Source organism: Panthera tigris, chromosome B4, assembly GCF_018350195.1.
Source record: "Panthera tigris isolate Pti1 chromosome B4, P.tigris_Pti1_mat1.1, whole genome shotgun sequence".
Lineage (NCBI taxonomy): Eukaryota > Metazoa > Chordata > Mammalia > Carnivora > Felidae > Panthera > Panthera tigris.
In genome coordinates this window covers 93968642-93984743 of record NC_056666.1, presented here as the reverse complement: position 1 = coordinate 93984743, position 16102 = coordinate 93968642, and the positions used below count along the sequence as shown (strand labels likewise).

The 16102-nt window shown below is 39.1% G+C and overlaps 1 protein-coding gene across 3 annotated transcripts in view; it reads right to left on the bottom strand.

Annotated features, from left to right (window-relative positions):
- CNOT2 (CCR4-NOT transcription complex subunit 2) overlaps nucleotides 1-1780 on the bottom strand; it is a 130269-nt gene extending 128489 nt beyond the window's left edge. The window contains exon 1 of one of the 3 annotated variants that reach the window (XM_042992745.1): nucleotides 1657-1780. In XM_042992745.1, the coding sequence (XP_042848679.1) occupies nucleotides 1657-1661 (5 nt within the window). In that variant the 5' untranslated portion in view covers nucleotides 1662-1780. The remainder of the gene's footprint in view (nucleotides 1-1656) is intronic. The other 2 variants (XM_042992746.1, XM_042992750.1) reach the window with 2 other exon arrangements.
- Between the last annotated feature and the right edge of the window lie 14322 nt (nucleotides 1781-16102).

The window sequence follows — 16102 nt, the reverse complement described above, 5'->3', positions numbered from 1 at the left end:
AGATGTTTTAGCCATTTCAGTCCTCTGTGATTCTGAATCAACCCTTTAACTCTGAGATAAAGTTATCTTGCAAAATTGCAAAAGATGCGTTCACTGACGTTTGAGAAATAACTTGTCAAATATACTAAGTATTTCTAAACAATTCAACTTATACCCATGTAAACAGACACTTTGAAATTTCTATTCAACGCCCCCATACTTTATATTTCCACTTATGTTATTCCTAAAGGCAAATCAAAAGTTACACTTAACGATTCTAGAGGTTTAGAAATTCCCAATGCCAAGACTAACAGGAAGAAATGTGTTCAATTGTTACCTCTAAATTCAAGTATGGCCTCCCTCGTGAACAGATTTTAACTCAGTACTTTCTATTATTTCGCCAAGAATATAAGGGTTGATATGAATGTACTTAATTATTATAAACGGTCCAGAAGATTAAGAAAGGAGTTAAGATTCTCTGACCAAGAGTTCTATGAAAATGAAACAGAATGAATTGCACTCGGTCTTATAGATGTTGAAAAGTGAAGGCCTCCTCTTAGGATTCAAGGGAAGTTGATGTTTAGGTTCCTTCCGAGGGTGGTACCCGTATGTAAGACTTTTGTGGTGGTAATGCCATATCCACAGGCTATGGTATAAATGCAAATTCTAAAACCTTGGAAGTGTTTTTATAAACGAAAACTAGAATTCGCATTCGCTGAAGACAGGAGTTTGAGGCTTTCTCTTCTAGATGGACAGCAGAGCCTCAACGAAAAACTAGGTGGGCCTCTTTCAACCCCACTCATTTCTTCCGTGAAACTTTTAAGTTAGACCCAAGGCAGCACAAGGTGGAGAGGCCCCGGCGGAAGTAGAAACCTAGAACTGGCAACTTCACAAACAGAAGCGTCTCAGGTTCCTCCGCCGCCCCAGGACTATCCCGTCTCACTCTCTATCACACCACTGAAGGTTCACCCTCCCGGTGCGGTGGCAGAGGAAGCATCACAGTTGCACTCCTCCTTCCACCAACCATACCCTTTGGTATCCCAAGGCCTGGGGGCTCCTGAGGCCCGTTAGCCAGTACAATGTCCCGCCCCCCACCCCCCATCTATTACACACACATACACACACAGACACAAGTTGCAGGTGATGTGGGTGTACTCAGAAAATGTGAACAGCCAGAGACCGCGGCAGCTGCTGGGAACGCGGCAGCCCCATCTAAAGCGGACCCGGGCTCCTTGGCCACCACCGCAGCCGCCTTCTCTTCTTCCCCAGGAAGCAGCGCGGCGACGGTGGCTCCTCCGCGCTGGCGGGAGCTCGGCGGAGCGGAGTCTAAGGGAAGCCTCAGCGCCCGCCGAAGGGACCGGGCCTAGCTAGGATCCAGGGCTGCCGCTGCAGCCACCCAAGTACAGCGACGCTTTACGTCCCGTCCACCACCCTCCCCATACACACCCCCTCCCTCCTCCACCGCCGCCACCCCCCCTCCCCGCCCGCTCCGCTCTCCCTCTCTCGATTGGAGCCGAGACAAAAGCAACGGGAAGCGGCGGGCCAGGACGCTGCCCGCGGACCCCGGACGCGGCCGGACCGGCCCCGAGGCATTCCCCGGCCTTGAGGGGGCCCCGAATCCGCCGCCCCCGCCGCGCACCCCGCTGCCAGACTTCCGAAAATTTGCCAAAAACTCACCGCATGAATTTTCTTGTCCCGCGGATCCAAGATGGCGACGTATCCACCGCGGAGGCTGCTGGGAGCAAGACCTTTACCCTCTGACCCCCGCCGTGACCCCCGTCGTTCCGGCTTCACTCAAAGCGGCGGCGGAAGGTGGGAGCGGCGATTGCCGACCGGACAGGGTTGGGGGTGGGTAGGCGGCTTCCCGCGCGTTCGGGAAAGGGTAGGGAGAGGCGCTTCACTCCCTCACCTTCTTCCCCGCGGCTTTCAGCATGTCTTCCACCGACTCACGGGGAGGCTCGTCGCTTCTTCGCGGCCGTTATAGCGAGCAGGGCCTCTGCGGCCGCTGCAGGTCCCCTGAGACCGGGTCGCGCTGCACTGGGCACGGGCCCTGGGTCCGAGGCGGGCCCCGGGGTCCAGGGGCGGGGAATGGTGAGGTGGCGTCAGCCCGCCCTGCCTGGGGACGCGGAGCGTGTTTGTGTTTGTGTTCGTGTCGGACACCACGCCCCTCCCACGTCCGTCCGCCTGGAACGGCCCCCACACCCACCCCACCCCCGACTCCCACCACCTGAAGCAAAACTGATCGTTGTCTTGTTTTCCTCCCTCAGCCCCCGCAAACTGCGGTGTTCGTGCACGCACTTCCAGGGACCAGCAGCACGTCACCATCACCTCCTGAGAAGTGAGTTCCCCTCCGCTGAAACCGTTGGTATTTTCTACTCATCACCCTTCCTTTTTCTTTCTTTTTTTTTTTTTTTTTTTAACTTGATGGGAGGGAGCATATTGGGGAGCAAGTTTTTAAAGCTCTATTGAATGAGCTTGCGCTAGCCGAGTTAGATTTATAGCACTTTCTTTCGCTCCTGTTCCCCCCAGTCCCCATATAAGCTGGAGTGACCGGCTGGGCTGTGAGCAATACCGTTTGAAATTACGGTGGCTTTGATGGGAACTTCAGGAGAGTGAAGTCTTTGTTTTTCAGGAAAGTAACTGTCACTCAAAGTTCAATTGGTGTTCTTCGAAATAACCTCTATTCCTTTGTGTGTCGATAAATGCTTTCCCTTTTGTTACTGTTCGACATTTTTGGACTTTAAAAAGAGCTTCTGCATGTGTATTTTGGAATTGTGTAGTTTCATAAAGTGAATTGTTATTCTTTTGTGTTTGAGTGATAGACTTTATTAATGTAAAGTACAAGTCATTTGCAGTAAATAAAATTTCTACTTCCCTTGTTTGTTTCTTCTATAAAAATCACCTTTTCTTTACAAAAAAAAAAAAACCCTGTAATCCAACTTAAAACTTACCAGTGAAGGGCAGAGGGTGTCTATCTTAAATAGCAAGAAAGATAAGGATGTGATAAATAAAAGGTGACTTTGTTGTGTTTACAGAATGCAGGGTGTTTTGACATACTAGTAAACGTTCTGTGGTTTAAGTTAAACCCCGAATGGTGCTGACGTTCCCAGTAGAAAATGTGTTGCCTGATTATTCATTTCGTTACACATTCTACTTCCCTGTTGTTTACTTCAGGTGAATTCAAGGAGGAGCAACCCCTCTTTCAGTCCTTTCCTCCCCAGCCCCCAGCAGTTCCTTCCTGCCTCTTCAGCATTCTCTTCCGTGTAAGATGATGTGTTCTAGGACTGGATATGCCTCTGAGTGCATGTAATCCAACTTCATCCTGTCCTCACCCTTCTCGTTGCTTCCTCTCTGTTTGTGTCACGTACCAAGCTCTTTCCAGTCTGTAGCAGAGACTGTTAGTTGTCCCCTAAAATTTCTCCCTTTTTTTCATGCTAACAGACATGGACACATGGCTGTCCAGAATGAAGACTGTTTTCCGGCCTTTCTGTAGCCATGTGGTAGTCTGGCCAATGGCGTATAAGCAAAAAGGTCATGTGGCGTCCCTTCAGAACCACCCTTAAGATACAGTTGGTGTACACATCCGGTCCTCTGTCTCTTTTCCTCTTAATATCCTGCACCCTGGAATATGGATGTGACGGCCTGGAAGTCTAGCCGCCAATGTGGGCGGCAGGCGAAATCTTAAACTGGTGGGAGCTTGGGTTCTTGAGACCTTTGTGGAGCACTGTACCAGCCCTGCACTCTTTACGTTCAGTTTTGTTTTGGTTTGGTTTTTTGTTTGGGGGGGGGGGTTTAGAGAGAGAGAGAGAGAGAGAGAGCACCTTTTTTTTTTTTTTCTTAGTTCGAGCAAGTGAGCACCAGTGGAAGAGAGGGGCAGAGGAAGAGAGAATCCCATGCAGGCTCCAAAGACGCAGGGCTCAATCCCACAACCCTGGGATCATGACCTGAATGGAAATCAAAGATTCAGATACTCAACCAACTGAGCCAGCCAGGCGCCCCTACATTTAGATTTTGATAGGAGAAAATAAATTTCTATTTTATTAAAAACTCTATTTAGGGTCTCTTCTCAACTGAATGTAATTTTAACTGATACTCCATCTCAGGACCTTTGTACTTTTGCACTATTATTTTTTTCTGTCTGGGATGTACTTTCTCTGTGTCTATGTAGCTAACTCATTCTCATCCTTCAGGTCTTAACTCAGAAATCAAGGCACACGGGTGCCTCAGTATGTTAAGCATCCGACTCTTGATTTTTGGCTCAGGTCATGATGTCATGGTTCCTGAGTTCGAGCCCTGTGTCAGGCTCTGCACTGTCAGTGCTTAGGACTCTTTCTGCCCCTCCCCTGTACGCTCTCATTCTCTCTCCCTCTCAAATAAGAACTTTAAAAAAAGAAAGAATCTCTGACAGGCCTTCCTTCACCACCATGTTTAAAGTATCTCCTTTTCCCATTTATTTTTAAATAGCATTTATAATTTATCATTATCTTTATTGTTTGATTTCTGTTTCCCTTTACCCCACTAAAAACTTAAGTTCCATGGGGGCAGGGGCTACATCTATTTTGATCACTGCTTTATCCCCCACACATAGTATACATTAGGTAAGTACTGTTGAATGAATGAAACACTGAATAAATAAACCATTGAATGAATGAAATAGATTCTTATCCAAGATTAGGTAAGCTTTTTTTTTTTTTTTTAAATGTCTTGAAAGGTTTCCTTCACATAATATGTAAACTCCTGGGCACCTGGGTGGCTCAGTCGGTTGAGCATACCACTTCAGCTCAGGTCAGGAACTCAACGGTTCATGAATTGGAGCCCTGTGTTGGGCTCTGTGCTGGCAACTCCGAGCCTGGAGCCTGCTTCTTATTCTGTGTCTCCCTCTCCCTCTGCCCCTCCCCAGCTCTGCGTTCACTCTCTCAAAAGTGAATAAACGTTAACAAAATAATAATAATAATTTTTTTTTTAGTAAGTAAATAAAATCCAAGCTGGGAAGCAGCTAGGAAAAATTGTGCTAAACTAATGGAATGTACTAGCTTCCATCCCTGGATAATGAAGATGTATACCTTTTTGGGGGAAATTGACAAGGCTATTATAGGAAAAACAACTTAATTGGTAAGGCTGACTGGCAAATCAGAAAGAATACTCAATATCGTATATGGGGCAGAAATTTCCATTATGTAGTGGTCTGATTTATTATGTAACTTACTGGATCTCAGATTCTTCATCTAAAATGTAGGTAAGAATCTTAAGCTTTGAATGGTAATATAAAAGTTTAATAGTCCATCTTGGGAGTGAGTGACAGAACACATGTTACACATTAATTTGGTTTTCAGGTGTTATTTTAACAAGTGATTATGTCTTGTTAGTACTGGCAAGGGTTCAGAGAAATAGGGCTTCTTAAACTTCCGAGTATATAAATGGCACACACTTCTAGAGTGCAGTTTGACAGTATGTATCAGAAGCCTTGAGCATGTGCATTTGACCCTGAAGTTCCTCTTCTAGAAATGTATCATAAGGAAATAAGAATATGTGTAACAATTTGATTGCAAGAGTATTCATTCCTGCATTGTTTGTTAAGATATTCCTTAAATAGGGGCGCCTCGCTGGCTCAGTCAGTTGAGCATCTGACTTGGGCTCAGGTCATGATCTCACGATTCACAATTCGAGCCCCAAGTGGGGCTCTGTGCTGACAGCTCGGAGCCTGGAGCCTGCCTCAGGTTCTGCGTCTCCTTCTGTCTCTGCCACTCCCCAGCTCACACTGTCTCTCTCTCAAAAATAAACATTAAAAAAGATTTTTTTAAAGATATTCCTTAAATAAATTAAGCTACATGCAGAGAACAGTATTCGGCCATTAAAAATGATGTGGAAGAAATGTTATTGACCTGATATATTAAGTGTAAAGAGGAAGTTTTAAAATGTACAGTTGATCCTTGAATAATGCAGGGGTTGGGATGCCCAACTTCCTCCCTCACATAGTCAAAAACTGCTAATAGTGTACCATTGACCAGAAGCCTTACCAATAATATAAACAGTCAACATATTTTGAATGTTATATGCATTGTATGCTGTATTTTTACAACAAAGGAAGCTAGAGAAAAAAAATATTAAGAAAATTACAAGGAAAATACATTTACAGTATTGTACTATATTTATCGAAAAAAAATCTGTGTGTAAGTGGACCCATGCAGTCCAAACCTGTGTTGTCAACTGTAATTCCAATTTTGTAGAGATTTGTAGTCTCACAGAGATCTAACAGGATATGTGCAAAGGGTTAATTCAACCTTGCAAAAGTATTTTTATTTACAGCTATTTTTATATCATTATTTCTATTTCATTTTTTAATTTTCATAGAACAAAAATTTTGTATAATAGTAATAAAAAAACGCTATTTCTGTCTTTATAAAACCGAGTGAATGATTTGGAACAATAGTATCACATACTCAGTTGCCAAGCCTGATATCTTTATCCTTCTTCCCTATGCCTCACAAATAGTTATCAATTGTGTATTTTATCTTCCAATGAAGACATAGTAATAGCAGCAACAGATGTAGCAAACACTTAAGATTCACTGCATGCCAGGCATTGTTGTAAGCATTTTACCTAAATTAACTCCTGCAATCCTTACATCTACCATATTTTGTGCTAGGATCTGCTAAAATCTGTAGTTCGGACTAAATTCTCTGTTAGGGCAGAAAAAAAGAGGACTGTTGTGTCAGGATAATTTCACCAAGTAGCTGTTTAATTTCCATGTTGAATGACTGGATAGCTGGGGATGAAAGGAAGGGACATTTTCACAGTGAGGGGAATAACATGAGCAAAGGCAGATTGTACATGCTGGGGCTGCCACAGGCAAAGCACCACAGATTGGGCGACTTAAACAACAAATGCATTTTTGCTCACAGCTGTGGAGGCTAGAAGTCTGAGACGGTTGGTTTCTTCCCAGAGCCTTGTTCTTGGCTTCTAGATGGCCCTTTTCATGTTTATGTGGTCTTCTCCCTGTATGTGAATTTGTTTCCAAATTTCCCCTTTTTATAAGAACACCAGTCATATTGGATTAGGACATACCCATATGACCTCATTTAACATTAATTACCTTTTTAAAGTTCCTATATCCAAATGTAATAACATTTTGAGGTAAGGGGATTAGCACCTCATAAATTTTGGGGGGACACAACACAATCTGGGTCAGCTTAGAAGCAGAAATGAGCATGGGCCAGCAACTAGAACCAGACTCAGATAAGCAGAAGGGGACTAGTGGAAATTACGTAGAATAAGGAGGCAGGATTTTGGAGTGTTTTAAAATGCAGAGCAAAAGAGACAATAGATGGTTTTTAAGAAGTCACTGCAAATAACCCATTTCCAAAGTTTAGTCAGCACCAAAAAGGAAAACAAAATAGAATCGTTTGTAGTATCTTTTATCATGTCCACTTTTATCACCTAACGTCACTGCTCTCATCTTGCAAAGATAATTACTTTAAATTATGAATCAAAAAAATTATGAATCCTCTCCAAAGTAATGTTTTTACCTATTCAGATCACTTTCATACAATACAAGTTTTTTCCCACATCAGGCAAAAGAATCAACAAAATACTTTTTTACTTTGCTTTCTCAACTACGTTAACTGTTGAATGTTTTAATGCATGGTTAAGATATTTTCTTAATGCCAATTCTATCCCACATATGAATTATAAAGTATCTTCCACTTAAATAAGTAAAAATCCCTCCCCCAACAGTTTCCAGAATCAATGAATATAGAAGTAAATCAATCTAAAACTCAAGAAATGGGATGCTTGGGTGGCTTAGTTGGTTAGGTGTCTGATCTCAGCTCTGGTCATGAACTCACAGTTTGTGAGTTCGAACCCCGTGTCAGGCTCTGTACTTGACAGCTCAGAGCCTGGAGCCTGCTTCAGATTCTGTGTCTCCATGTCTTTCTGTTCCTCCCTGGCTCGCACTCTGTCTCTCTCTCAAAAATAAAGATTTAAAAAAAAATTTTAGGGGTGCCTGGGTGACTCAGTTGGTTAAGCGTCTGACTGGTTCGGTTTGTGGTCTCACAATTCCTGAGCTTGAGCCCCAAATTGGGCTCTATACTGACAGCTCAGAGCCTGGAACCTGTTTCAGATTCTGTTTCTCCCCCCCCCCCCACCCCCCAACTCTGTCTCTCTCAAAAATAAAAATAAACATTAAAAAAATGTTTTTTTAATTTTTTTAAATAAATAAAACCTGAGAAATCAGCCAATACATTTCTGTTTAAAGAAAAACAGATTAAACACTGACATGATAGCAGGAATGAAAGCAAGTTATGTACACAATAGATTGGAAAAATTATCTGTGCTTTTTAAATACTAATGGCCTTAGTCATAGCCATTCAAATGCTGAATACTAACCTGTTTTGTAACTGAGGAACTTAAAGTGAAAATACATTCAGTATAAAAGAAAATGAAGATTACAAAGACAATGAAACAGTAAAGGTTATGAAATCTGTAGATCTTAAGAAAGCCTTGGTCCTGGAAGAAACACCCCTACTTGAACTGATCCCATCCTATTCAATAATTCTTACTCTCAGGAGCTATTTATGTTTTATGTTTTTTTGTTTTGTTTTTTTAAGTTTACTTATTTTGAGAAAGAGACCACATGAGTAAGAGGGGCAGACAGAGAGGGAGAGGGAGAGAATCTCAACCAGGCTCTGCACTGTCAGCACACAGTCCAGTGCGGGGCTCGAACCCAGGAAACCGTGAGATCATGACCTGAGCTGAAACTGAGAGTTGGACGCTTAACCACCCAAGCAACCCAGGTGCCCCAGAGCTATTTTATGTTTAACCTAAAAGTTTTACATTGCTTTTTTGTTTTTGGATTTTATTTTTATTCCTTGAAAGTGCTCACACTGCAAATTGTTCATGGATGAAATATAGAGCTTAGCACATTTTTTCTCTACAAAATTATGGCATAAATTTGCTCAGTTTTCTATCTGATTGCTAATAAATGTTATACCACAGAGTTTGTAAAAGAAACCCCTTAAGGACTAAATGTGTAGAGCATGCTGCAAAGTGCAAGAAGTAAACTAAAAATGAATCTATAAACCTACATCTGGACCACCACAGTACTGAATGCTGACAAACATAAGGCAGGGGTAAAATTTTTAAAAGAGATATAATTTAGGACACCTGGCTGACTCAGTCCGTGAGCATGCGACTCTTGATTTCCAGGTGATGAGTTCATGCCCCGAGTTGGATGTAGAGATTACTTAAAACACACCAAAATTTTTTTAAAATAAGTAGATATAGTTCAGTCCTAAAAGGGTAAGTAGAAACTAATATATTATTGTTTCTAACCATCCATCACACATTACAGTGCTTGAAAACAGTCAAAAATCTGCCACAAAAAAATTACACACGTTCTGTATACATCAGAAACAGTCATCTTTGAAATCAAAAGTAAGTAACTTAATAGTTTAAAAACTTTGTTTCAAAAAAAACTGTCAATTACCTGGTTAAACATGAATAGTTAATTCACTTCTCAAAACCTGCATTGGAAATTTTCTGTGAGTACACATGATACCAGTTTCATTTAAACAAACAAAATTGTTATCATAGATAAGTCTGTTCAGTAAGAGGGACAAATATTTAATTAATACATATACCAGGATGCCTTAAGTTGCCAAAGTTTAAGGAAAGTCAGCAACAGGTTAAATATACCAGTGTTCAACTTTGACATCTTTCAAAATAGGAAAAGAATAAAGCCTTTGGCTCACCTTTCCAGTCTAACAAATTCAGTAGAACTAATAAAATCTGTTACTGGATCACTAGCTTAGCTTCTATGCATATTTGTAAAAATTGCATAAAATCGTAAGAGTATAAGATCTAAAAATCAAGAAAAAAAAAAAAAAAGCCAGGACATACTGTACTTCAAGCATTCATCATTCTAAAATGAGTCATTGTCATTTATGATAAATGACCAGCATCTCTAATAAGGCCATAATTTGGGGAGGGGGAATATGTTCCGTTGTACATATTCTTTTAAAAAAAAAAAGTTTGTTTATTTTTGAGAGAGAGCAGAGAGTGAGGGGGAGACAGAGAATCCCAAGCAGATTCCATGCTGTAAGCGTGGAGCCCAATGCAGGGCTCAAACTCACAAGTCATGAGATCATGACTTGAGCTGAAATCAAGAGTCTGACACTTAACTGATTGAGCCACCCAGGCACCATTTGTACATATTCTTCTTAAGATTGCTTCTTAATATATTCTACTCATATTGAAGTTACTATTTATTTATAAAAGCATTTTATAGTACTTGTGAATCTTAAACATCAGCATTTTGTGAAATCTCATTACAATGTCTATAGTGACACTATATCAAACACATAGAAAAATTTTTATCTTCAACCCCTCACCTATACATTTCATGCAATATTTGATGCTTAAAAATACCAAAATGGAAAAAATGCCAAAATAATAATGAAAATAAGTAAAAGAATTTGAACAGTTCCTTAGAAATCCTTATGTAATGATTTCTCTTATAATTATGTTTCCAAAGTTTTGCATTATTTTTATGACATTCTTTCTGAACTCTTCATAAATTTTCTACAGCCTCATAGAATTGGTTTCCAGATATAAAAGGATGCTTTTAATATAACCAGTTTTGGCAATAAAAGAATAAATGCTTTCTCATCTGAATACAATGTTCTGTTCTAATGTGGTATCCATTTATCATTCATTATTCAAATGTGATTGACTCAGTTATGTGCCACACGTCTTTTATTGTTATGTAATTCTCAAAGAAACTATCCGATATAATAGTATAATTTCCTCCATGTTCTTGTTTGTAGCAGATCTCCAGTTTAAACTTGTGACCCATATTTTGCCCTTCAAATATCCTTATCTTTGTATTGAATTGCTATTTATTGCTCATCAGCTTTCATATTGATCACAGCAATGTTAAAGCTGCTTAGTATTCTGATCTGAACATTATAGATGTTATTACTCGCCGGTGCTTTTGTGGATCACTATCATCTGTAAAAATACGTAGCCTAAAAAGAAAAAACAAATAAGGTAACCGGTGAGAAAAATATAAGATCCATGGAACTAGAAAGTAGTTGTAACAAACCAATCAGTACAAGAAAACCTCAAACAGTAATTAGAGATAAAATATGAGATCAATATTGGCCTGATAATAATTATAGCTACCACTTAATTTGGCATCTACTAAATTGCAAGCACCATAATTACATGATTTCATTCAGCTGCATAACGTGAGATAAGTAGTATTCACACTGTACAGATGAGGAAATGGAGGCTCTAAGAAAGGTTGCCTTCAATTATATAAATTATTTCCAACTTCACAGCCAGTTCTCTCTTTTTTAATAATGTATGTAGTTTATAATATTGTGATATATATCTGTGTGTGTGTGTGTGTGTGTGTGTGTGCGCGCACACACGTGTGCCTGTGTGTGTGTGGGGGGGGGGCGGCTTTTGGGGGAAAGAGTCTATAGATTCCATGAGATTCTCTTAAGTGTTCCCTAGTGAAAAAGTCTAAGATAAACACTAAAACCTACTGTAGGTTCAGTGCATTTATTATGAGAAAGAAACTCCAAGGTAGTTTGGCTGAATCAATCAAATGAATAAATATGGAGAACCTAGATAGATCATTAAAATTCTGGCTCAACTAACAATTATTGAGTTCCTATTATGCACCAGTCATACAAATTATGTAGTACTGTTCCTCAATCTTGAATAATATAGGAATACCCTATAAGAATTATTGTGTGTACCCAATATGATAAATATTTTAAAGTTACCCTAATATGTGCTATGTGCACATAGAAAATTTGGTGTAAACCTGTACTGATAGCTCTTCTTTAACTATTAAACCAGAAATAATAGAAATTAAACTAAAATATTTGAAATTAATAACATTAATTTTAAAGTAACAAAGACTATTGTTTTGCTGAGCTGGAAGTCATTGGAAATTAATACAGCACATTTGTTGTAATTTGGAATGCCTACATTACTATATGATAATTCAATTTTCCCATTAGTTTTCTCTGTTAAAATTTTTTTAAAAAAAATCTTTGTTCCAGAACAAAGCAGGAACAATATTTGACCTTTGCCTGTCATGTGTGCATCATTCGTTTGTTTTTATTCTCTACTGTAGCCCAGGGCAATTTAAGTTTTATAGCTTGGCTCTAACTCAGTTATAAACACAAAAACCTCGTATTCAAATCAGGTGAAAAGTGTGTATTTATATAATGGTCTTCCCTGTGATCCAAAGTATAGTTACATTTTAAGTTATTTTTGAAATGAAACTTCAAAACTAAAGGTTTTTGAGGAGAAATCACAAATGTTCAAGAATATATTACTAAATCACCAGGGATTGGAGAAGCAAAGGTTAAGAACTTGGGGTTTTAGAATAGCTCAGACCTGAAATTTTATCCAACTAAAATACACACAAGCTGAGGTCCCTTAGGCAAGATGCTTAACCTCTCCAAGCCTCAGTTTTGTTACCTTAAAATTGTACATAGAAAGATTACCATGTCTTTCAGGGTCGTTAACATTTTATGAGATGATCTTTGTAAACCTTAGCATAATGTAGAATGAAGCAAACAATCACAAAATACTAGTTGCTATAATGATAGTATTTTTATGTGAAATACTACATGTAATCTAAGAATTTTGAATAGAGAAGCTAATTATTAAGGGAGCATCTGAGAGGGAAAAATACAAGAAAATAATAGATAATATAAAAGCCATTTAAAAATGACAGCAAACACAAGTGTGCTCACTGGCTGTTACATGTTTTCTGTTGAGAAATAAAAAGTCAGGTAAGGCAGGAAAGTGAAACATATTCTTAAATTATTACATTTTTATAGCATCAAGTAGTGATTATGTTGTACTTTGTACTGTAAGAATACTTTTTTTAAATAAAATAAACATTAGCTAATCTTTTTCAGTTGCTGGGATGACATCCCTTCTACAATTACAGGATTTTTAAGGCCTATGACTTTTTAAAGACATTGTTTACAAGAAGATAGTTACTAAACATTTATAATAATTCTCAAGTAACTTTCCATTTTTAATAAGGTGTCCAACTCTATATGAAGTAGCTAGAACTTATCATTTCAGGTGTTTTTAAAAGACTGCCTGGGGCACCTGTCTGGCTCAATAGGTAGAGCATGCAACCCTTGATCTTGGGGTTGTGAGTTCGAGCCCCACGTTGGGTGGAGAGATTACTTAAAAAATTAAATAGTACTTAAGAAAATAAAAGACCACCTAGACTAGAGGTATACACCGTATATTCTAAAACACTTGTATGTCATCAATATAAATAATATTAGTTGCTATTAGTTTCTGGATTTTAAAAGTTGCTCCATCTGCTATACCTTTGACTGGTGATGGTGATGGTCTTGAAGAAGTATCTCCAAATCTTCTCTTTTCCTTTTAATGAAGCAGCCTACAATTAGGAAATCACTGTTCGTAAGCATAACCCACATAAGTGGGCATAGAAACAGTTAAGTGGCAAAACTCAGAAAAGCAGCCATTAACTTACAAGCTCAGCAGCTGCCACTGAGGAGATATTTGATAATGTAGAATAAAAAGAAATCATAACACATAAGACTTTTAATTAGGAGGGAAGACCTTTTCTGGTAGCCTCATCTCAAAAGGCAATTGTTCCAGGGAATTTTTAAAAGCCAGGGAATTTTTTTCTCTCTTCTTTTTTCTTTCTTTCTTTCTTTCTTTCTTTCTTTCTTTCTTTCTTTCTTTCTTTCTTTCTTTCTTTCTTTTTTTCTTAAAAACCTCTTACTATAGTAGCAGAGGGAGGAGAAAGCCTCTATTTTGAGTGAACCAACAACAGACATACTTACTATACTGCTTTAAGTTAAGGAACTGGCATAGATCTGTGTAGTTCCTTGTGGACTCAAAAATTACAAAAAGAAGAGAGGGAGGGAGGATACCAACTGGGTTCCTCAGACTAATTTCACGAGATAACTGGCAAGTATTCTGTGGGGGAAAAAAAAAAAAAAAAGGATTCCATTGTAAATTAAGCACAGGGAATGCTGAGTTAAAGTAAAAGAAGTTTCATTATTGCAACATTTACTGGAATTTTTAATATGTATATTTTTAATATATATACACATATCTCTAAGTGCCTTCATTGTTTTTATTTAAGATTTAATACCTCACAAAACCATGAACTATCTAACTACATTTAAGAAAATACTGTATTTGGTGGCGGGGGGGGGGGGCGCCTGGGTGGCTCAGGAAACATTTGCCCTTTTGTCTTTCAAGTAAGGAAGCCTTTGCTCTTTTCTTTGTCCCTTCTTTCTGCCATGAACGAGGGCACTAAGTCTGGGAAGGGAGGAAAAACAGGTATCTGTGAGCCAGGATGTTCCCCTACTGCCTCCAAGTCACTAGAGCTTTACCTGTACTAAGGTGGGTGGTAGGCAGGAGAAGGAGGGCAGAAGAGTTTTGAATTGAGCTAGAGATTGAAGCTTTCAAGTTAACAAGACTGATTATTTAATCTTAGGTTGTTATGTTTTAATAAAGTGTCTGAAAATCACAGAATATATATGTAATGTATCATTAAAGGAGCCACCCCTCTGGAAACAAGGAAATTCTACCTGATATTGTTGGGGATAGTTACTGAAAATAATAAAGACATTTCTTGTTTATTCTCTCAAGGGTTTGAAACATTTTGCTAAGGAAGACAAACACTTTAAAACATTTATCCTTAAGTTTTATAAAAATTGTGATTTCTATAATTCTTCATCAATCTCTTTTGTGAACTTTCTGAATTTCTGAAATTTAAAGCATCCTTACAAGTACTTTAGAGGTGTATCCACAACTGACGGTTTTGGTGAAGATTCTAGGGGTCCAGATAACAAAGTAAACAACACCATTTACACAATGTATTTTTTTTAAGCCCTGCTTTTTATTTTACATTTGCCCTCATTACAAAGACAAGCAGCTATGTCATTCAATCCTGGTATTGTCACCCACACACTGCAGTGTCATTCAATCCTGCTATTGTCACCCAGGCCAGATTTTAAACCAAAAGTAGAATTAAAGAGCCAAGGGGTCTCAGGGCTCCTGGGTGGCTTAGTGGGTTGAGCGGCTGACTCTTGATCTCATGGTTAGTGAGATCGAGCCCTGTGTCAGAATCAAGCCCTGCATCAGGCTTTGCACGGACAGTGCTGAGCCTACTTGGGATTCTCTTCCCTTCTTGGTCCCTCCCCTGCTTATGCTCTTTTTCTCTTTCTCTCTCTCTCTCAAATAAAACTTTTTAAAAAAGAAAAGAGCAAGAGGTCTAAAGTACCTCTTTACTTTTTACATTGGCCTTAACTTTTTTAATCAAATGAAATTTCACAAAATTTTAGATCAGTGTCTTTACTTCCAATTCAATAAAATTAATACAGCTTCACCCAGAAAAGAGCAAAGAGTAGATCTTTTATTTAATATTATTTAAGATGTAGGGGCGCCTGGGTGGCTCAGTCAGTTAAGCGGCCGACTTTGGCTCAGGTCATGATCTCGCAGTCCATGAGTTCGAGCCCCGCGTCGGGCTCTGTGCTGACAGCTCAGAGCCTGGAGCCTGCTTCAGATTCTGTGTCTCCCTCTCTCTGACCCTCCCCTGTTCATGCTCTATCTCTCCCTGTCTCAAAAATAATAAACGTTAAAAAAAAATTTTTTTAAATATGATTTAAGATGTAATCTTCCAGGTCAGTAGTGAATTTCATTGATGTTTCAGGAATAATATCTAGCATGACCTGTTCAAACCTTTTAGCCATCTAATTCAATATGATATGAAGCATGAAGAATTATTCTTTGTTTGTTTGTTTATTAGTGAGGGAATAATACAATACAACTGATTGCTTAGCAACTTCAGATCTGGGGACAAACAATTGAATCATTCTCATGTGAAGAACAACATGAGGGCATGCAAATCCTCAGTGCATTCATGCTGACAAATATTTACTATGTGCCAGGCACTGATCCAAACACAGGGAAATAGTGCAGTAAGGAAGGCAGATAAGTTCCCTGTTTTCCTGGAAGAGATAGACAATAAACAAATATTTATCATAATATTATGCAGTGATAAGAATTATGAAGGAAATGAAGCAAGATAAGGGCTAGA